Consider the following 24,406-nt stretch of genomic DNA (forward strand, 5'->3'; position numbering starts at 1 on the left):
AATCAATACAAAACGGTATATGCATATTCATTTTCGTTCATTCTTATATTGTGGTTAATAACTACGACCATTCATCAGCTGTGTGCTTTTAATTACTTATATTGTCGATAAGCTATAAGAGTTAAACAGATTTTATTTTTTCCCAGAATTCAATAAATCGGGCTAATACGTCACGACCCACTCGTGAATTCAACCAAAAAAGTTACAAATACATGTACTTGATTTTCTCCGTTATTAGAAGGAATATCAATTTAAAACTTTGCAAATGGGTTTTTTATGTTAAGATGAACATAATTAGATGATAAGTAAAAAATCGCGGAATTTCCCTTTAATTCGACAATTGGCCAGTTCAATCTGAAATCGATTTAAAATCAAGGTAAATTTATACAGATGATCTGTTGAAAATAAAATTGAGAATGGAAATGGGGAATGTGTCAAAGAGACAACAACCCGACCAAAATAAAAAAACACAACAGCAGAAGGTCACCAACAGGTCTTCAATGTAGCGAGAAATTCCCGCACCCGGAGGCGTCCTTCAGCTTGCCCCTAAACAAATATATACTAGTTCAGTGATAATGAACGCCATACTAATTTCCAAATTGTACACAAGAAACTAAAATTTAAATAATACAAGACTAACAAAGGCCAGAGGCTCCTGACTTGGGACAGGCGCAAAAATGCGGCGGGGTTAAACATGTTTGTGAGATCTCAACCCTCCCCCTATACCTCTAACCAGTGTAGAAAAGTAAAAGCATAACAATACGCACATTAAAATTCAGTTCAAGAGAAGTCCGAGTCTGATGTCAGAAGATGTAACAAAAGAAAATAAACAAAATGACAATAATACATAAATAACAACAGACTACTAGCAGTTAACTGACATGCCAGCTCCAGACTTCAATTAAACTGACTGAAAGATTTTGATTTCATCATATGAACATCAGGCACAATCCTTCCCGTAAAGGGTTTAGTATCATACCATCATAACATATATGAGAAGAACATAACCCGTGTCATGCCAACAACTGTTTTTAGAATAAATGTGTTTAGTTCCGACGCAAAGACCTTATCAGTGACTCAATATTAACGCCACAATATGCAATCTTTAATGACTTGACAACAGTATCGTAATTATATCCCTTCTTAATAAGTCTATTCAAAGGTGTTGTAAGTTTATGAGGTGAATACTCAATGGATGATGTTTTTCAGCGGTTAATATGGCAGCAGTTTTGCTATATAATCTAACCTCAAGATATATCATAAACTTTATAAGATATCGTATATAATAGTTCATAAGTTATCTTATATAGTTTGTAAGATATCTTATATAGTTCATGAGATATCTTATATAATGTATGAGATATCTTAAATAGTTTATATTAGATATTTCAAATAATTTTCTTTATCAGATATCTTAAAAATTATATAAGATATCTTATAAACTATATGATCATGATGATATATCTTATAAACTATATAAGATATCTTATATAAAGTATATTTATAAGATATTTCATATAATTTATAAGATATCTTATATAATTTTCTAAATATGATATCCAATTAACTATATAATGAGATCTCTTATATATTATATAGGATATCTTATATAAATCTTATATATTATATAAGATATCTTATATATTATGAGATAATTTGAAATTCGAATAAATAGCTAAACGGCTGGCCATAGGTTTATGTTTGCTGGTATATTTGTTTTTGTAATAGGCCTCGTTTACCAAACTGTTAAGATGATAGTGCATCATGTGCAATGATACTCATGTATTACAACTTCCCTGGTCTCAACCCAATAACTTCTTCAATCAGTGTAGACATGTACAGGTGAAACTAAATAATACATTTTCCCTTTTTACAGGAAAATGATATTATTTTGTCTAAGATTTTATCGGCATAAAAAAATCCCAATTGGGATAACAATTCCCAATTTGATATTCAAGGGACCGATTTGAAAACACCTGGAATCATCCCTGAAGATGATAGTTATATGTGTTGCTGGAGTATAATCAAATGGTAGTTTTGTTAGTAGTGTATGATTGGTGTAAAATGTGTTGCCGGAGTATGCTTAGATGGTAGTTTTGATAAAAGTGTATGATTGGTGTAGGGTGTGTTGGTGGAATGTGATTGAATGGAAGTTTTGTTTATAGTGTATAATTGGTGTAAGGTGTATTGGTAGAATGTGATTAGATGGTAGTTTTGTAAACAGTGTATGATTGGTGTAAGATCTGTTGGTGAAATGTGATTAGATGGTAGTAAAGTGTGTTGTTGGAGTATGATTAGATGGTAGTTTTGTTAAATAGTGTATGATTGGTGTGAGGTGCATTAGTGGAATGTGCTTAGATGGAAGTAAGATGTGTTGCTGGAGTATGATTAGAAGGTAGTTTTGTAAGTAATGTAGCATTGGTGTTAGGTGTGTTGGTGGAGTATGATGAGATGGCAGTTGTGTCAGAAGTGTAAGAATGGTGTTAGTTGTGTTGGTGGAGTATGATGAGATGGTAGTTGTGTCAGTAATGTAGGATTGGTGTTAGGTGAATTGGTGGAGAATGATGAGATGGTAGTTATGTCAGTAGTGTATGATTGGTGTTAGGTGTGTTGGTGGAGTATGATGAGATGGTAGTTGTGTCAGTAATGTAGGATTGGTGTTAGATGTGTTGGTAGGTTGAGGTCAAGTGAAAACTGTCTGACTGGCATGAGGACCTTGCAAGGTACGCACATACCAAATATAGTTATACTTTTACTGATAAAAGATAATTTAACATTACAAACATTTTTTTTTAAGTAGTCACTGAACCATGAAAATGAGGTCAAGGACATTGGACATGTGACTGGCTGAAACTTCGTAACATGAGGCATCCATATACAAAGTATGAAGCATCAAGGTCTTCCTTTTTCTAAAATATAAAGCTTTAAAGAAGTTAGCTAACGCCTCCGCCACTGCTTGATCACTATCCCTATGCCGAGCTTTCTGAGATTAAAGTCGCAGGCTCGACAAAAATTATCAGTTTTAAGGGGGCTCGCGGGTCTAAATCATTTTTTTAATTTAAAAAAAATGGGGTCACCGTTCATTTACGCTCACAATCTGCCTTCGAAAGAAGTATACATTTTTGTTAATGTCCTTTTTTCTGTTGACCTAATAGTGGAAATAGTTGTAATATCGAAATAAAAAAAGAACTAAATTACAGAAATCGCTAAAATTTTACAGTTATTTAGTTTATGTACAGCTTTTTCGAAAACAACAATAAAAAATATAGGTCGCCAATGAGTAAATTTAAGATATTTCTATTTTAATGCCAAACAAGAGGCTGTCACAACAACAGCAAACCGGATTTATTAACATTTATTTGTGTCCTGGCAATATCACAAGAACCATTACTCCTGAACGGTAAAAGTCAAAATCGTCATTATTGAACTTGACCTATATTTTGTCATCAGTAACAACATATAAAAATTTCAAAAGCTTTAGTTGAATGGTTCATGAGAAAATGCACGGACACGACTGGAAACACCATTTTTCAATCTTTCAAGAACCATTACTCCTGAACGGTAAAAGTCAAAATCGTCATAATTGAACTTGACTTCCATTTTGTCATCAGTAACAACATATTAAAATTTGGGAAGCTTTGGAAGAACAGTTCATGCGTAAAAGTACGGACACGACTGGAAACTCCATTTTTTTATCTTTCAAGAACCATAACTCCTGAACGGTAAAAGTCAAAATCGTCATTATTGAACTTGACCTCCATTTTGTCATCAGTAACAACATATTAAAATTTTGGAAGCTTTGGTAGAACAGTTCATGCGTAAATGCACGGACATGACTGGAACCTCCATTGTTTAATCTTTCAAGAACCATTACTCCTGAACGGCATAAGTCAAAATTGCTATTATTGAACTTGACCTTCATTTCGTTGTCAGTAACAACATATTAAAATTTTAAAAGCTTTGGTTGAACGGTTCATGAGTTAATGCATGGACAACATTTGATTGCCGCCCGCCCGCCTGACTGCCCGCCCGCCGTACATCCCCAAATCAGTAACCGAAATTTTTGTCACAAAAATCCGGTTAAAAATGGCATTTTTGCACCAAAGGGAGATAATTTGGAGCTTTTTCAATGATATCTACATTTTAAAAGTCACCTGAGGCCAACAAGAATTGATTTTTTGGAATGATTCTTGTACCATAATGATAAAGTAATTACTACTTAAGGTAATAAATGAAATTTGTAATGAAAAATTATTGTTTAATTTTTTTCTGAAAATCTTATACCCGTGAGCCTCCTTAAGAAAACTGTGTTCATTCATTAAGTGTATTAATAAAAAGGTTTGTCCCTCCATGTAAACGTTAAGCACAGACTGATTTCTTCAAATTTAGTTTAACCTGTTTATTATACAGGTATTTCATCATAAAGTTGTACTTTATTATATTTTATCTGCATCTGTTTACCCTCAACTATTGTATTTGTATTTATATTGTAATTGTACTTTCTCTGTTGACTTGTATTTAGTTTTTAGAGAATAAAATATCTATCTATCTAATAAGAATAAAACGGAATGTTACCTCCAATGTTTTCACCCAAGGACTGCATCCTTGGTCTATTAAACATTTTGTAACATCAATCTGTCCATTCCTAGCAGCAAGATGTAAAGCTGTTTCTCCATCCTATAACAATATAAAATATAAACATGTTAATGGTGTGTGATAACAAAATCATGAGAGGAGTCAAACAATTTACCAAATGTAAGAAGTATAACATCGGGTAAGAAAATATCCAATTATATTTGTGTATAAACTATTAAATGGTAGATTATGATATATAAATTCAATGTATATTTTCTGATTCAGTGAAACAAAACAGGTAAAAAAATAGTAAACTCTTAATTATATAAGTGTAACAAGTCAAATAATAGCAACATTCACTTTATATAAGTCAAACAAGTATTTGTTGTCCATTTAACATGCATAATAAACAACATGATTTTATGTTGATTCAGTAGAATGATCAAAGTTGAAAAAAAAAAACTTTTTTCAAGAAACATTCAAACGAGTTATATTTTCTGATTCAGTGTGAAGAGACAAGAAAAATAAGACCCCACTTTATATAATTCTGTCAAGTATTTGTTATTTTTAAAAGATGTTTTACATTAGATCTTTTGAATTAACATTATCTGACTAAAGATGTTTACACAACTTGTTCTCATCAACTTCTCATTAAAATCAAAAGTTTACAAATAATTTTTCATCAGGAAACAAAATAAAACCTTAACTATCTGATTCAGTTCTGTGTTACGAATAAAATGAGACCCCACTTTATATAATTCTAACAAATATTTGTTGTCCATAAAACCTGTCTGATTAACAACATGATTTTGTGTAGATTCTGTATAAAGTGATGTTTGGTCAGAGTAAGGTGATTATATCTATCATTACCTTGGATGTAGCGTCTAACTGACTGCCATGAGTGACTAGGTAAGTCACCACCTCCAGGTGTCCGTTCACAGCCGCCAACATTAATGGTGTCCATCCTCTCTGTAATATCAACATATAACAGACATCAAAACTTGTGTCATAAACTGGACAATGTTGTGTAATAAATATAAACAAAATATATATCACATGAATCAGTGGTCAAAACTGAATAAAATGACCAGTTACACTTTTATTTATATTCTACATAAACAACAAATAAACAACATGTTTTATTGTGAGATGTCAGAACTTCCATCAGAACTGCCAGGTTGAAAAAAAACTTTTTTCTAGAAACATAAATAATATTTATATCAATGGACTCAGCTGGACAAGACAATTAAAATGAGACCCCACTTTATATAATTCTAACAAATATTTGTTGTCCATTAAATCTGTCTGATTAACAATGATTAAGAAGAATGACAAAAGTGAAAAAAAAAAACTTTTTTTCAAGAAACATTAAAACGATTTATATTTTCTGATTCAGTACGATGAGACAAGAAAATTAAGACCCCACTTTATATAATTCTGTCAAGTATTTTTTATTTTTAAAAGATGTTTTACATTAGATCTGTAGAATTAACATAATCTGACTAAAGATGTTAACACAACTTGTTCTCTTTAACTTCTCATTAAAATCAGATGTTTACAAAATAATTTTTCGTCAAGAAACAAAATAAAACCTTAACTATCTGATTCAGTTCTGTTACGAATAAAATGAGACCCCACTTTATATAATTCTAACAAATATTTGTTGTCCATTAAACCTGTCTGATTAATAACATGATTTTGTGTAGATTCTGTATAAAGTGATGTTTGGTCAGAGTAAGGTGATTATATCTATCATTACCAGGTCTGTAGCGTCTAACTGACTGCCGTGAGTGACCAGGTAAGTCACCACCTCCAGGCGTCCTCTCGCAGCCGCCCATATTAATGGTGTCATTCCTACCTGTAATATCAACATATAACAGACATCAAAACTTGTGTCATAAACTGGACAATGTTGTGTAATAAATATAAACAAAATATATATCACATGAATCAGTGGTCAAAACTGAATAAAATGACCAGTCACACTTTTATTTATATTCTACATAAACAACAAATAAACATGTTTTATTGTGAGATGTCAGAACTTCCATCAGAACTGTCAGGTTAAATAAAAACTTTTTTCTAGAAACATAAACAATATTTATATCAATGGACTCAGCTGGACAAGACAATTAAAATGAGACCCCACTTTATATAATTCTGTCAAATATTTGTTGTCCATTAAATCTGTCTGATTAACAATGATTAAGAAGAATGACAAAAGTGAAAAAAAAAACTTTTTTCAATAAACATTAAAATGGGTTATATGTTCTGATTCAGTAAGAAGAGACAAGAAAAATAAGACCCCACTTTATATAATTCTGTCAAGTAATTGTTATTTTTAAAAGATGTTTTACATTAAATCTGTAGAATTAACATTACCTGACTAAAGCTGTTTACACAACTTGTTCTCATCAACTTCTCATTAAAATCAGATGTTTACAAAATAATTTTTCGTCAGGAAACAAAATTAATCCTTTACTATCTGATTCAGTTCTGTGTTACGAATAAAATGAGACCCCACTTTATATAATTCTAACAAATATGTGTTGTCCATTAAACCTGTCTGATTAACAGTATTTTGTGTCTGTTCAAAATAATGATCAAAGTTTTGTGGTGAGTATAAGGGTAATATAGCAATGGTGTATGTTTGTGGTGAGTATAAGTAAAGAACTGCAATAAGCCAATAGCCATGTTTATTTTTTTCAAGTTTGCATTGCCTATAAGTGTGATCTGTAACTTGTTTGTGATGAGTGTAATAATGTCATTGCTATGTCACATGTTAGTGTTGAATATAAGAGTGTCACTGCTATGTCACATGCTGGTGTTGAGTATAAGATTGTCATTGCTACGTCACATGTTGGTGTTGAGTATAAGAGTGTCATTGCTATGTCACATGCTGTGTTGACTATAAGAGTGTCATTGCTATGTCACATGTTGGTGTTGAGTTAAAGAGTTTCATTGCTATGTCACATGTTGGTATTGAGGTAAAGAGTGTCATTGCTGTCACATGTTGGTGTTGACTATAAGAGTGTCATTGCTATGTCACATGTTGGTGTTGAGCATATGAGTGTCATTGCTATGTTGACATTAAGAGTGTCATTGCTAATAGACATGTTGGTGATGATTATAAGAGTGTCATTGCTAAGTGACATGTTGGTGTTGACTATAAGAGTGTCGTTGCTATGTCATATGTTGGTGTTGAGTGTAATAGTGTCGCTGCAACGTCACATGTTGGTGTTGACTATAAGAGTGTCATTGCTATGTCACATGTTGGTGTTGAGGTAGAGTGGCATTGCTATATCACATGTTGGTGTTGACTATAAGAGTGTCATTGCTATGTCACATGTTGGTGTTGACTATAAGAGTGTCATTGCTATGTCACATGCTGGTGTTGACTATAAGAGTGTCATTGCTTTGTCACATGTTGGTGTTGAGTATAAGAGTGTCATTGCCATGTCACATGTTGGTGTTGAGTATAAGAGTGTCATTGCTATGTCACATGTTGGTGTTGACTATAAGAGTGTCATTGCCATGTCACATGTTGGTGTTGAGGTAAAGAGTGTCATTCATATGTCACATGTTGGTGTTGACTATAATAGTGTCATTGCCATGTCACATGTTGGTGTTGAGGTAAAGAGTGTCATTGCTATGTCACATGTTGGTGTTGACTATAAGAGTGTCATTGCTATGTCACATGTTGGTGTTGAGTATAATAGTGTCATTGCTATGTCACATGTTGGTGTTGACTATAAGAGTGTCATTGCTATGTCACATATCAGTGTTTACTATAAGAGTGACATGTTGGTGTTAGTATTACCTCAACACTAACACGTGACATAGCAATGACACTATTATAGTCAACACCAACATGTGACAGCAATGATACTCATATGCTCAACACCAACATGATATAGCAATGACATTCTTATAGTCAACACCAAGACTGTGAGAATGTCATTGCTATGTCACATGTTGGTGTTGACTATAAGTGTGTCATTGCTATGTCACTTGTTAGTGTTGACTATAAGAGTGTCACTGTTATGTCACATGTTGGTGTTGACTATAAGAGTGTCAATGCTATGTCACATGTTGGTGTTGAGGTACATAGTGTCATTGTTATGTGACATGGTAGTGTTGATTATAAGAGTGTCATTGCTATGTCACATGTTGATGTTGACTATAAGAGTGTCATTGCTATGTCACATGTTGGTGTTGAGGTAAAAAGTGTCATTGCTATGTCACATGGTGGTGTTGAGCATATGAGTGTCATTGCTATGTCACATGTTAGTGTTGACTATAAGAGTGGCATTGCTATGTCACATGTTGGTGTTGACTATAAGAGTGTCATTGCTATGTCACATGTTGGTGTTGAGTATAAGAGTGTCATTGCTATGTCACATGTTGGTGTTGACTATAAGAGTGTCATTGCTATGTCATATGTCAGTGTTTACTATAAGAGTGACATGTTAGTGTTGACTATAAGAGTGTCATTGCTATGTCACATGTTGGTGTTGAGCATATGAGTGTCTTGCTATGTCACATGTTTATGTTGAGGTAAAGAGTGTCATTGTTATGTCACATGTTGGTGTTGACTATAAGAGTGTCATTGCTATGTCACATGTTAGTGTTGAGTATAAGAGTGTCATTGCTATGTCACATGTTGGTGTTTACTATCAGAGTGTCATTGCTATGTCACATGTTGGTTTTTACTATCAGAGTGTCATTGCTATTATGTCACATGTTGGTGTTTAGGTAAACAGTGCCATTGCTATGTCAAAAGTTGATGTTGAGGTAGAGTGTCATTGGTATGTCACATGTCGGTGTTGAGGTAAAGAGTGTCATTGCTATGTCACATGTTGGTGTTGACTATAAGAGTGTCATTGCTGTCACATTTTGGTGTTGACTATCAGAGTGTCATTGCTATGTCAAAAGTTGGTTTTGACTACAAGAGTGTATAAAAAAGAAGATGTGTTATGATTGCCAATGAGACAACTATCCACAAAAGACCAAAATGACACAAACATTAACAATTATAGTTCACCGTACGGCCTTCAACAATGAGCAAAGCCCATACCGCATATAGTCAGCTATAAAAGGCCCCTATAAGACAATGTAAAACAATTCAAGCAAGAAAACTAACGGCCTTATATATGTAAAATATGAACGAAAAACAAATATGTAACACATAAACAAACGACAACCACTGAATCGCAGGCTCCTGACTTGGGCCAGGCACATCATTGCTATGTCACATGTTGGTGTTGATGTAAACAGTGTCATTGCTATTTCAAATGTTGGTGTTGAGGTAGAGTGTCATTGGTATGTCACATGTTGGTGTTGACTATAAGAGTGTCATTGTTATGTCACATGTTGATGTTGGCTATAAGAGTGTCATTGCTATGTCACATGTTGGTGTTGACTATATGAGTGTCATTGCTATGTCACATGTTGGTGTTGACTATAAGAGTGTCATTGCTATGTCACATGTTGGTGTTGACTATAATAGTGTCATTGCTATGTCACATGTTGGTGTTGAGCATAAAAGTGTCATTGCTCTGTCACATGTTGTATGATCAGGTGTCACATGTCATGTTCAGTACAGGAGTAGTAAATGCATGTTGTATGATCAGGTGTCACATGTCATGTTCAGTACAGGAGTAGTAAATGCATGTTGTATGATCAGGTGTCACATGTCATGTTCAGTACAGGAGTAGTAAATGCATGTTGTATGATCAGGTGTCACATGTCATGTTCAGTACAGAAGTGGTAAATGAATGTTGTATGATGTGATGTTACATGTCATGTTCAGTACAAGAGTGGTAAATGCAGGTTTTATGATCAGGTGTCACATGTTATGTTCAGTACATAAGTGGTTAATATATGTTGTAGAATCAGGTGTCATATGCCATGTTTAGAACAGGGGTGGTCAACGAAAGTTGTATAATCAGGTGTCATGTCTCAAGTCATGGTCATGCAAGATTTTTTTTTAACCAAAGTTATGTTTTTTGTGTAGAATACTATATATGTTATCTGTATAAATAAAGTAAATCCCAATATTTCAGTTGTAAACAGTTATGAAGTATCAGACAGCAACTCTTTAACATACAAACTGGAGTGGTACTCATCAGTGTAATGAAGTAAATCACAATATATCATAATAGTATGTTTCTTAATATTTTGAAGACAAGAGTATTTGCAATAAATAGAATGTACACTGAATCACTGAACACTAACAAGGGCAGTGTTTAACTGATCCACATTATGTGTACTATTATATAGTCTTCGCAATGAACTGTTAAATCTAAAGGCCCGGAGATCAATTTTTGAAATTTTTTGGTTAGATTCTGTTGGCCTGTAGATATGATGTTTACAGGCCCAAGAGCAATTTTACAAGCCTGGGCTGCCATTCAGCGTGTATACTTATAATAAATATCTGTAAATGTGTTAAACATTTTACTTTACTTACACCATCTCTACATTCCAAGTTAGCTCTGTTCTTTACACATAATTCTACCTCTTTTATATTCCCCTCCGCTGCAGCTGTAAGAAGTTTCTGTAAGCAAAACAAAGCTTTTACATTTTCCTCTAGAACATACAAATGTATTATAAATGTAATAATTGATTTTAACAAGCTACATTTTTACAGTTTCAACCATTCAACAGTTTATACCAAATACAGTGATTACCAAGAAGGAGTGAAATTGTTGTCTATAATTTCAGAGTTTTTTTTTAGAAAAGTCTGTAGACAATTGTATTATGCATCAGTTTTGAGATCAGCTAAAGTTTTTGTTGAGGTTTGTGTTGCTCGGTCTTTAGTTTTCTATGTAATGTTTTGAATATAAAAAGAAGATGAGACAATTCTACAAAAATAGACAAAATGACACAGAAAATACCAACTATAGGTCACCGTACAGCCTTCAACATTGTTCAACAATGATCAACTCCAATATGACATAGTCAGCTATAAAAGACCCAGAAATGACTAATGTCATGAATGTAGACTGTTAAAATTTGATTGTTTTTCATTTTTTTCCATGGCGTTGTCAGATTCTCTTCGACTTTAAGAGTTGTGAATGTCCTACAATATCTTACGTTTCTTTTTTTTTGTCTCCTGGAATTTTGTATATTGAAATTCTGTTCACTGTAGTCATTTTGATTTCTCCTGTTCTCCCCCTGAGAATACACCTGACACTGACTGACTCTGAGAACACTACACACCTGTATCTTTATGTACAGTTTATAGATAACATATGTCACATGACATAGGTCACATGACACTGACTTTTGAGAAGAAAAACTTACCCTATCCCAACTTGCCATTATATCCTGTAAAAGAAAATGAAATCATTGTATATTTATAAAAATAAGGAGATATGATTACCAATGAGACAACTATCCACTTAAGTTCAAATGAAGTGGATGTAAGCAATTATAGGCAACGGTAGGGCCTTCAACAATAAGAACAAGAGGCTGTCAAGTGACAGCAAACTGGATTTTCCTGCATAGGTCGAACCCTGAACAGTTGAACAAGTATGGACACAACATTTAAGCTTAAAACAGCTCTGAATTTGGATTCTGATTGAATATTTATAATAGATTATTTTCTAATTAAGAGGGAATGCCACGAACCATCAAGCTTCCTCCCTAAAATTTATTGAAACTACATTTTTAATTAATAATGAAAATGATATTTGCAAATCTGAAACACAAACAGGATCATGTAAAAAAATAAACATTAACACACACAGCAAAAATGAATTACCACATAACAACTGTGACATCTACCTTCATAACGCACATGACTTTAAAATAAGGTCAAAAATAAATGTTGATGTTAGCATTACTCAGGTCAGGAACACTACCTTATATGGAAATGCATGCATTAGCATACTTATGTTCTCGCACGTGTAATTGTTTATTTACGTGTGACGCAATTTATTGTTATCTGGTTTTTTTACCAATCCACTAAATGAGCAACAATGCATTATGGACTACTACGTGTTTACAATCAACCAAGAACATGTGCTTCTTACTTAAATACAACACATTTTGTCGTGCAATGCGGGATTAACAATTTGGCTTAGTTTTTCATTTTTTGTATCCACATTTATAGTTCGTGATATAAAGTATTGGTTCCATGCTCAGATTAATGAAGAGTTCTTTCTATGCAAAGAAAAAGTGTTTGATTTACCAGATATATAGCTATTCACGTGTTTGATGATGACATGCAGAATTCATGTATTTGTCCACCAGACAGCAACAAAACACAGTGAAAAACACAATTACACATAAGACAAACATACAAGTGTAAAGTTACCCGTAGATTAGAGCCGATGCTAATATTCATGAGTGCAGAAACTTTCGTATAGATAGTTAAAGAGAAATGTGTGATCCATGAATTTTGTGTTCATACAAAAGACGAAGACTAAGAGTTTGTCAAGTATCTGATGGGGTCACTAAACTTTTTGGGTTTAAAAATATATATTGCACCTACTTTTATGTTTAAAAAGTAATTTGAATCGAGGACAAAATGTGTTTATATATTTGTCTTTAAGAGACAATAGCGTATAATCATCAATCGTGGCCATTAATAGCCGACTATACGGTATGGGGTTTTCTCATTGTTGAAGGCGTTACAGTTGCCTTTCATTACTTACATCCACTGTATGTGTGCTTAAGTGGATAGTTGTCCCATTTGGCAATCATACCCCATCTCCTTATTTTTGTATATAAACATCCCTCAGAAGTTCGGCTTTCCATTATAAAGTGTTTACATACATGACAGTGTTTACAAAAAAGTATTGATTTTTGACATATTTCAGTATTTGGCACTTTCAAACTGTTCCCTTTGCTCTGACGGTAGTGGAAAAAAACTGTTGTTTCATATGGTTTTCGTCTTTGCTAAGATTTTTTTTCAAATGGAGATATTAGATTTTTAAAATTTTTAACGGACTCGTACTCGAACATTCACTGTGCTTAAACGGCCGTGGGTAACTTAAGTTACCCACAGCCCAAGATGGAGGACTCTAAACTCATTGAGATGATAGTTGATACGAAATCTACTTTTTGGAACGTTCTTCATGATCTATGTTAATATTGATAGGACTATTGAATAAAGAAATCACTTACCATCACTACAAATGTGTTAATTTTGATTTCACTTAAACGCAAGGCCAACTTTTAAAAAATGCATAAGAGGTCCGTAACTCATAAGTCAAAAATAATCAGACTGTCCGTAACTTTATTTTCCGATGTGGGTAACTTTTATTTAAAAATTGTAAGATTAATAATTTCAACAGTTTAAGGACAATAAACACTATCAAACCTCTTAATTATTACATAGATTAGTACAATAACGATATGCTTCAAAATAAACAAGAGAAAAAAGACCACAGCTATAAAAAAGCAAACCAGAGTGTCACGGATTTTCCGTTAATTTTTTAAAAATTATTCCCGTAAACGGGATCTGACGGTACGGCGAAATTTATCTTTCATTCTTTTAGCTTTTTAGATTGTTCACTGATGACTCCTTTGTCTTTGTAGCCGAGGAAAAACATTGATACCCTTTGCTTTAAATAATTTCTTATTGTTAGCCAAACAAGTTTGGTCTCTTCACTATATCTAGTGTAATGTGTTGTTGACTGTGAAAATGCCAATATCTAAAGAGAAGATGGAAGGCTTTATTGTTGAACAGATGTCAGTTTATTATAGCAATAAAGGTAGATTTAAAATCTTCTAAAAGTGTCATTGACCTCATGAATTCAATAAGATCGGGTATCAAATCATACATATCTTCTTTAGAGGTTTGGAGGATTCATCTATGTATTTCTGCTAAGGATTGCCATTTGAATTTGATTTTCATATGTTCACTATTACTGAATGGTTTTAAAGCCTTTAGTAATTTCCACAGTTGGAAGTGGTGAGATTTTTAACTTGCATGTCCTGTTTTTTCATCTAAACTTAAGCAGTTAACAATCTATAAGGACAGAAGAATGTAAGATACATTAATTTTGCCGTACAATTTTCTACTTAAGAAAATGCCTGTACCAAGTCAGGAATATGGCAGTTGTGATACATCGTTTGAGGGGTTTGACCTTTGGATTTGTCTATTTGATAAGGGACTTTCATTTTTGAGTTTTCTTCAGAGTTCAGTATTTTTGTAATTTTATTTTTTAAATGCCTGTACCAAGTCAGGAATATGACCGTTCTTTTCCATTCGTTTGGCGTGTTAATTTGAGCTTTTGGCTTTGCAATTCGATAAAGGACTTCCCTTTTTGAATATTCCTATAAGTTCGGTATTTTTGTTATTTATCCATTTTTAAAATAATTTCTTCCACGAAAAAAGATTCTTTGAAAGTTACGGACATCATGGTAAAGTTACGGACATCACTATCGGTAGAAGGAAAAAAGTTACGGACAAGTTGTTTTCAAGTTACGGACATCATAATTGTTTTGGAAAATGGTAATCGTTTGTGTTATAGTATGTAACCACGTATTACATTGCAGGGCATATCCAACAGTTTCAGGGGAGGTAATAACAAACGAAAACGACGTCTATTGTTTCCCGTAATTTAACGTTGTTTAAACGACGTCATAACGGAATCACCATTGGAATTGCCATGGCCGTCGGGAAAAGGCGGTTTCTTTCCTCAAAGGAAAGGACACGGCGGGAATCTGCAAAAAAGCTAATTGAGAATATAAATGGAAATAGAAATGAAATCTTCAAAGTTGATCAACAAATCGCTGATAAACCTGTCATTAACATAGACCAAGACGATACAGATGTAACATGGAAAGATGGTCGGCGCCTAGTTGAGCTTTCATTACTAGCCGAAGCTTTGAAAGCTTGCGTGGGTTGTGGCTCAAACTTAAAATTGCATAATACTATTAACGAACAAAGATTTGGATTTGCCAGTATATTGAACATTTCTTGTGAAAAATGTGGAGACGTGACTGCTATACCAACCAGCAAAAGACATTTCACTGGACAACGAGGACCTGGCGCATTTGACATAAATACCAAAATGGCACTAGGTATGATTATACAAATAAATCGCATCTTTCATTTATATTAGCGTGATCCCATATTTAATCATTACCCAATTTTACCCCTCCCGCATTATAAAATAACTGCAATCATCTCGATCATTATAGACCATCCGTTATTTAAAATAAATTTCAATACAGTATAGAACAACGAAAACAGATGCGTAATGATTGATTATTGCAATTTTTACATAAGAATGCAACACAAATTGCATTCAAATAATCACCAAACTCTATGTGTTACATATTTGTTTTTCGTTATTTTTTTTACATTAATAAGGCCGTTAGTTTTCTCGTTTGAATTGTTTTACATTGTCTTATCGCGGCCTTTTATAGCTGACCATGCAGTATGGGCTTTGCTCATTTTTGAAGGCCGTACGGTTACTTATAGTTGTTAATGTTTGTGTTATTTTGGTCTTTTGTGGATAGTTGTCTCATTGGCAAAAATACCACATCTTCTTTTTTATATCTTCCGAGATTGTTTTCATCCAGGATAGAGAAAGATAATAAAAAATAGTTGTCTTGAGAAAGATAAAATACGGCGTAAACTAACATTTATTATTTAGCTTTGCGTTGAGATACTATGTAATACAAACGATGACAGTGTAATAAAAAAAAATGAAGTCGGAAAACATTGTCATATACAAATTGACATATGTGAAAAATATCTGACATAGAAGTTTGCACTTTAACCAAGCCGGTATAAAAGCTAAACATTGCTAAAGTACGAGATAACAAAGAAATCAATGATAAAAAAAAAAACGTAAAACAAATTAATAGTTGGGAAAAGGGGGCAGGGTCAAAATTGCCGCAAGTTTTGTTTAATGGACATCGATTTTATGTATACGAATTAGTCAATATTTTTTTTCCAAATTAAGTAAAGAGGGGATAGGGTGTCAGTATAAAGAAAACCTATATGAATTAAGTTTGTTATCCTACATGGAACTTGTGCCGTCCCTTATCCATCCCTTTTCCTACAATTGTGGTTAGCTTATGTATGAGGAAACGAATATAATTTAACAATAAAGCATCTTGTAGTAACTGTTCATTATTCGAACATTACTAATACGGCAATAGTGAATTCGAGTTTTTAAGTTTTACAGATATTGGAATAGAAAGGGAAATATTTGAATAATTACATGTAATTCATTTCTTTATTGTAGGAATGACCGATTGTGGCTCTGGACATCGGCAACTCAATAAGTTGTTTGCCACAATTGGAGTTCCAGGCATTTCTGCTAATGCCCTCAAGACACGGGAAAGAGAAGTAAATAAACCCCTGGTAGAAACAGCCAAAAAATCTTGCCTCGAAGCCATTGAAGAGGAGACTGCTTTAACGCTGTAAGTTGGGAATAGCATTGTGTTGTAAATATAAAACATATTTGTAATGGTTAAAGAAATGGTAGTACCGTATTACTACAAGTAAAAGTCAAAATTTCTGGTAGACAGATTGTAATACGTTTTATAATATCAACATGTCAAATTATATGGAGATATGTTAAGGTATAGGTCTAGCGGTATTTTTATTAACTCCTTTAATATGATTAAGTTCGTATGATTAAACTTATTTTTTTCTACAATCATAAAATACATACAAAGTTCTAATGGAATTAAATTACTGTTCCACTTTATGTTTTCGATATATTTTCAAATCCAGTATTTATGTGGTTTGAGTGCCAATTAGACAACCCTCCATATAGGTTTAACTTAGCATTCATAGGTCAACGTTGTGTCTTCAACACAGAGCAAATAGAATCACGTACACTCTATACTTATATATAACAATAAATATATCAAACACAATTTATAATGGCCGATCGCCCACAAGAATAGAAGGACACCGGATTTTATTATAAGCTATCATAACAAACATAATATTTATGCAAATAATATCTATATACATATATATCAACAATACTTTCAATACGAAATGAATACATTGACTCCGTCATAAACGAACCCGCCGGCCAGGAAAAACCAACAACGAAGTTACCTTAGTCGATATGGAAACCTGTGTCCAAACCCTAATGCTCGGAAGATCGTCTCGAGAGTTGTACTTGGACAATACTGAAAGTTAGCTTATGTTTACATAAACATAATACCATCAAAATGTGTAATAGCAAACAAAAATACCAATATATAGTACAAAAAACAAGAAAAAAATCAAACATTAATGAACCAGCATTAAATCTGAACTTGACCAGTTCAAAGTTGTCGAGAGAATGGTCTGATAGGGAAATAAACCCGCCAAAAGGACCATTCACGTGATACTACAATTAATATCACGTGTCCATACATATATTGAAAGAACCGTTAATACAATAATTTTCCTCTATACTTCGAAACGCGGAAAATTATAATTATACAAGCGTTGAACAGGAAATTGAAATATAACTATAACTTGACAATATCTATAATTGCCTTATGAATGTTATGGCAATTGAGGCAAAATTAGTCCTGTTTGCGGCAGATTAAAAATTTATAATTGTATAATTTTCAAAATAAGATGTCTTTTTTGTCTTGAAAAAGGGTAAAAAATGTAAGTCTACGAGCAAATCCCCTTGTGTCTAGGGTTATGCTTAACAGAGTTATTATATCCATAAGTAATGCAATTGCACTGATATGTGATTTATGTTTTTTAAATTTAATTCCCGATAGTATGTGATGACTAAAATATCTATAAGAAAATGGGTTAAAGGTGTTATTTACACAACTCTCCATCAAAGTCACAATGTATTTAAAGTAATAAATTATATGCTACAGTAGGCCTTTGACACAAAACCTTGCCTTAGTCCTTTTTAATCGTTAAAATTGTTTGTTTTATTGTAGTGATGATACACCACACAAGGGGCTCGCAATTAAATATGACATGTGTTGGCAAAAAAGGGGGAGTGGAAGGTCGTATGACAGTCCATCTGGAGTGGGTACCGCTATAGGATCGATGACGGGGAAAATACTCGATTATGGTATTTGCGGGAAAAACTGTAGAATCTGTTTATATGCTGAAAAGATAAATATTGAAGCTAGGCCTCATAACTGTAAAAAAAATTGGAATCAATCCTCAAAAGCCATGGAGGCCTTCACGGGAGCAAAGCTGATGCAGAATATTGAAGAACTTTCTCATAAACCAGTAACAATTCTTATAATGGATGATGACGCTGCAACCATGTCAAAAGCTAGGGAAGTATTGGGACATGAGTTGGAAAAATGGAGCGACATTGGTCACTCCAAAAAGTCGGTAGGAAAGGCATTGTACAACTTACAAAATAAGCACAAGATATTGAGTACACGTGTCATACAGTATTTTCAGAAATGTTTTTCGTATGCTGTCACTCAAAATAAAGATAATGCTTCAGGGTTAAAGGATGCACTGCAAGCAATAGTTGAACATGCATTTGGAAATCACGTCAAGTGTGGTAACTGGTGCAAAGCAGGAAATGTAGATTATACATATAAATCACTTCCACATGGCAAACCTTTCGAAAATGAATCGCTGTATGTTGACTTATCTGTTATATTCAAATCTGTTGCTAACCATTCCGAGAAACTTGCCCCTGGAGGCTCCACAAGGGATGTAGAATCTACCAACAATATATATGCAAGTAAAGCCCACAAGCGCACATGTTACAGTACAAGTGAATCCCTTGAAAATAGAATTGCTGCTGCAGCTGCACAAAAAAAATCTAGGGTATAACTATATGGAAGATGTTTTTGTAAAGGCACATTTATCACCAAGTAAAATTTTGGAAGTTAACTGTCAAAAATTATCAAAAGAAAGAAAACGCCAGTTGAAATTTGAAGGAGACCCTGAAATAAAAAAGAGGAAACTATTGGTGAAAAAAGAGAAAAGATCTAATACGGAATCGTTGGAGAAAAAAGAAGGAGTAACTTATTCATCTAATATGTCATTCGCCTCTGTCACTTGTGATGCAAGTATACCTGTGATTAAATATAGACCAGATTTATCAGAAGTTGCTAGTTGTGAAAATATCGTTGTCTTCGACTTGGAGACATCTTCCTTAGGCTTAGATTGTGATATTTTACAAATTGCAGCATCCCATTTACATAAAACGTCGGATTACAGTACTTACATTCAGCCAAGTAAATCAATTTCAACACAGGCCTCAGCTGTTACTGGTTTAACTAGCAAAGGAGGCGTGCTTTTTTATAAAGGAGACCCTGTTCAAGTACTGTCACAAGAAGCTGCATTTCAAAACTTTACCTCTTGGTTAGAACAGCATAAACCATGTGTCTTAGCAGCTCATAATTGTAAAACTTTTGATGCTCGCCGATTACTGTACAGTCTGTCAAAATTTACCTGCTTCGGAGAATTTAGACAAAATGTTAGTGGTTTTGTGGATACTTTGCCATTGTTTAAAACATTCTACCCAGATTTGCCTAATCATAAGCAAAATACAATTTTTAAAGAAGTTTGCAAAAGTGATTACATTGCGCATAATGCAATTGAGGATGTTGAGGCTCTTAGAGTTTTGTTAGGCAATATTTCTATTAACTACAAGAAATTTTCATTTACCATTGAGAGTATGAATTCACAAATGAAGTTTGACAATGTTAGTAAAGTAGATCAAGAGACTTTTACAACCTTAATTACTCAAAAAATCATATCACAGAGAATAGCTGATGTTATGGCCAAATCAGGCTTAAAATTAAACCACTTATATTATGCATTTGAAAAGGAAGGAGAAGACGGAATTCGAGAACTACTATTAGAAAAGAGACGAGATGGATCGCCCAGAGTAACAAAGAACAAATCGATAATAACGAAGTTAATTGATTATTTCAAAAGACAATAAAACATACATATTTGCCATGCCTTAATTATAGTGTTCTTATATATAATGGTACTCTACTTGTGCAATGATTAATTCAAGTTGGAATTAATTTTTTTTCAAAAAAAAACCCCAATTATCTGAAAAAACGTATAATGAAAAGATAAAACTAGAAACTAACCCTTTTACTAATGTACGTCTCTTGACATAATAAAGTCTCTCTCTTGATGACATGATAATGCAACAATCTTCTATAAACACCAGCTTTTTTAATGCCCGCCCACGACAGTAATGTTTTTATTTCCGTGTTTCCGTTTGTCTGTTCCTACGGGTTTCTGTGTCTGTATACCCAACAGTTTGTCCATCAGTCAGTTCCGAATCAGGTTAGTGTTGGTTTTTTTTGTGAAAGTGGTCAGAGGACGTCATTGTCACATCGACAAGAAACTTGGTACATATATTCCTATAGATGAGTGATGAGTGACAGTCCTTTACAGTGTGCATGCCAAGTCAGAGTTTCAAACTTGTGGACAAGCTTGCTATGTTATTCTTGTAAAGAAATTATGTAACTGTATGCATTATCAACTAGACCCTTATTTTTGCAGATTTAAGATTTCGACATTTTATTGTACAGTGTTCCCTGAATATATTTCATTCATTTATTCAGGAATGTCGTTTTCTTTTACATTTTAACGTCACTTATCAGTATTCCACTGGATGAATATATACAGTACATACATTTAAAAAAAACATCATGTATACGGTAGAAAATAAAGGGATATAGAGTAAATGTACATGGACTAAATAGCACAAAATACATAGAAAAAGTACAGATTATTAATGTGCAGGTCTTTTCATTGTTCTTTATCTTCAATGATTACTGTCTTCAACAATGAGCAATCCATTCATACTCTACAATGCATCAAAACAGCCTCTATTGTTGACTTAGGTGGTACTATTGGTCAAATATAAACCACAATTCGCCATCATGTTCCCCATCCGCCTCGGAGATGTCAAATTGTGTTCTGCTTATGTTCCACGGTTCTTCTGTCTAGAGCACCATTTTTGTACTCAAGACTCCAGAATTAACCAATCAAAAAACTGGATTTCATGTTTCGGGCATGATTTTGTGCTCCAAGCACTGAGCAAATTTTTATGAGCCAGAAGTCAAGTCATAAAACTTTACTCAGTGCTCGAAGCACAAAAGTCAAGCTCGAAACATGAAGTCCAGCATCATGATTGGTTGATTTTGGAGTGTGAGTACGAAAAACTGACTAGAAAGTTTTCGACTCAAGGCCAGGTATACACTTATAGGTTAAAAAGATGTAAATAAAGATTATTGCCGCAACTTAGATTTTACATCCATGATGATAGGGAGAAGTAAATTGTCGCCTTTGTAAGTATAATTACTTCCTTGTAATCTACTAATCATGATTCACCGTCCGATGGTTTTTGTACTTTAAGCACTTTCATAATAGGTTTCTAAAGAAGTTGCAGAAATCTAATTTAATGCAAGGTCAACCGTAACTGAATGACCATAATGTTTTCATAGAACAACTAGAAATATGCCTGATTAGTTCCGATTGAATGCCAGGTGTGAAAAATAAATTAGAAACGAAAGGAAGTTTTGATCCGGAATGACAGATATAAATACGAAATATCAAATAAAATAATAAATATGTTGGCAATATATATATACTTTGGAATTTTTGCTACTTGAAAAATAAAGCCCGATTTTACCTTGATTTTTGTTGAACTAGTCGTACTTCCACAGTTTGCATGTTTTGCGGGTTTCACAATTTTAACAAACACAACAGTAAAACTAACGGATTCATTATTTCATCCTGAAACGGGTTCATTATAAATAAAAAGATATGAGATGAGTGCCATTGAGACAACTTTCCAACCAAGTCATAGTCAGTATCATAGTGTATGTATACATTTTTCGGCCACACTCGCACTGCCTCTAAAAAAATATCGGGAAATGTAACGTTATTTCCCGCAACGTCCTAATTTTTGGCGCAATTTGTGAGGCTTACGGAAGGGATTGAGTAAACAATATTATATTACTCGATTTTTCTCAAAAACGAGTACGGTGACACATATTTTTCAAAACGTTATGACGTTCCATTTTTTTGAAAGAATAACATATCTCACTTTGGCCAAATCGACACCGTTGGAAATAATATAAAAAATCAAAAATGTGCATTTCAAATGTTCATTTCTTGCCGTTTTTTGAGGAATCCATAACGTTTTTAGCTATATTTGAGCAAGAATCATTGCTTTAAATGGTAAAGTTAGATTTTTCTTACAATCTTTAATTATTTAGCTTTCATTTGAGCCCAATTATATAAGTTTATGTTGATTAAAAAGTCATATACTTTTTTTACTTCAAAATTACAAAAATTATCAATTTTTAGCAGCATTTTTTGCAAAAACGAAATCGGCAACATATATTTTTTTATGCAAAATTTGATTCTCTGTCAATTGAAGAATAAAATATCTTAAAGGGAAAAAATTCTCACCGTCAGAAATAAACTGTTGGATATCCCTAAAAGATTGATACAACTTTTTAATTACTGAACATTTCTTTTGCATTCATGGTATTGTAATTATATAGGAGTAAACTTCCAAACGAAGCCAGGCGGCTCCATCTTTGGCTGTGGGTAACTTAAGTTACCCACAGCCGTTTAAGCACAGTGAACATTTGTCAATCTTAATAAAATCATTAATGATGTTATCCATGTTTATGTTCGACAACGTGGGAAATTTGATATGTTTTGTGAAAATTGCACCTTTACACCTAAACCTACTATATTTCTTTTATGCATTGGATATAAAAATTTCTATTTTTGTACATAAAATAAGGCCTATTTTTTTTATGTTATTTTACACAAATAATTTTTGGTCACTTTATAGCTTACTAATCGGAGATATTGCACAGGACAGCAGCCGAACAATAAAAATACCTATGACGGACTCTGCTGTTGTCTGTTCTATAGTCGGGTTGTTGTCTCTTTGACACATTCCCAATTTCCATTCTCAATTTTATGCATCGAGTGATGAAACTATACAAAATATGTTAAGCTATTTACCGTCTGAGCTTTCATGGCTTTAATAACACTTATTTTTAGCATACTGAATATTATGATGTTCAGATCCTGATAAAAAGTTTACACATCCAGACTCCAGTACATATATAGTGTTTCTGTGCCAGTTTTTGTGTTTTTCGAGGCAGAAATGTTTTTGGAATGACATTATATATGTTTTAAAGAGATTATAAAATTTTCATACTTGACAGTCATGACAGTAATCACTTCATACGAAATTTCACGGTTTCACATTGTGAAATTATTGCACAGGTACAATGCATAACAATGGAAAAAACCCTGTGTAACTACTTTTACAAGGCGAGAAAGAAATTCGAACAGTGAAGCTCGTAAGCAATACTTTTTTCAATCTGAGCATGCAAACTGAAGATTATGTGATTTTAAAGAAACGTGTTAAAGTAAAGTCCCTTACGTATTACAATACAATTAAATACCCAAAATACCCTAAAGGCTAAACAATAATGATTACTAGTTCAGCAAAGTATAATGTAAAGGCAAATATGTTTGTTATTTGTAAAATTAATCATAAATATTTTAATTTTTAGTGGCCTCTAGGGAAGGAACTCTTGAAACTGTGCGCAGAAACTAAATGCATAGCCATGATAACTAATTTTTGAATTAAATTAATAATTTTTTATTAACCATGGTAAATCAATGAGACGAGGCTTTTAAGGGATAAACTTAGCTGTTATAACAAGGCTTAGTTATTTAAGGCATGTAACTTACTATATATGAGAATTACTGGGAAGCTTGCGCAGAACCTCATTACATGCTCTGATCATATTTCTTACAATAAATTAAAATACATTGTAATTAAGCATGTATATTTCTGAGCAAATGCTTTGGAGTGATGAAGAAAAGCTGTAATAACACCCTTTAGTTATT

At 33.2% G+C, this 24,406-nt stretch overlaps 3 protein-coding genes across 3 annotated transcripts; 2 read left to right on the forward strand and 1 right to left on the reverse strand.

Annotated features, from left to right (window-relative positions):
* Nucleotides 1-4,545: 4,545 nt before the first annotated feature.
* LOC134718341 (serine/threonine-protein phosphatase 6 regulatory ankyrin repeat subunit B-like) lies at nucleotides 4,546-12,369 on the reverse strand. Its single transcript, XM_063580837.1, has 6 exons — nucleotides 12,364-12,369; nucleotides 11,881-11,904; nucleotides 11,045-11,131; nucleotides 6,335-6,433; nucleotides 5,446-5,544; nucleotides 4,546-4,677 (listed from the first exon to the last, which is right to left on the reverse strand). The coding sequence occupies exons 1-6, from the start codon at nucleotides 12,367-12,369 to the stop codon at nucleotides 4,546-4,548; spliced, it is 447 nt and encodes a 148-aa protein (XP_063436907.1).
* Nucleotides 12,370-15,197: 2,828 nt separating this feature from the next.
* LOC134718342 (uncharacterized) lies at nucleotides 15,198-19,318 on the forward strand. The gene is made up of 3 exons (XM_063580838.1): nucleotides 15,198-15,612; nucleotides 16,788-16,965; nucleotides 18,454-19,318. Exons 1-3 carry the CDS (start codon nucleotides 15,198-15,200, stop codon nucleotides 19,316-19,318), a joined length of 1,458 nt encoding a protein of 485 aa, XP_063436908.1.
* On the forward strand, nucleotides 19,307-20,449 carry LOC134717495 (DNA polymerase III PolC-type-like). The gene has a single exon (XM_063580001.1). The coding sequence runs from the start codon at nucleotides 19,323-19,325 to the stop codon at nucleotides 20,436-20,438; it is 1,116 nt and encodes a 371-aa protein (XP_063436071.1). The 5' UTR covers nucleotides 19,307-19,322; the 3' UTR covers nucleotides 20,439-20,449.
* The last annotated feature ends 3,957 nt before the right edge of the window (nucleotides 20,450-24,406 follow it).

Source organism: Mytilus trossulus, chromosome 5 (assembly GCF_036588685.1).
Source record: "Mytilus trossulus isolate FHL-02 chromosome 5, PNRI_Mtr1.1.1.hap1, whole genome shotgun sequence".
Lineage (NCBI taxonomy): Eukaryota > Metazoa > Mollusca > Bivalvia > Mytilida > Mytilidae > Mytilus > Mytilus trossulus.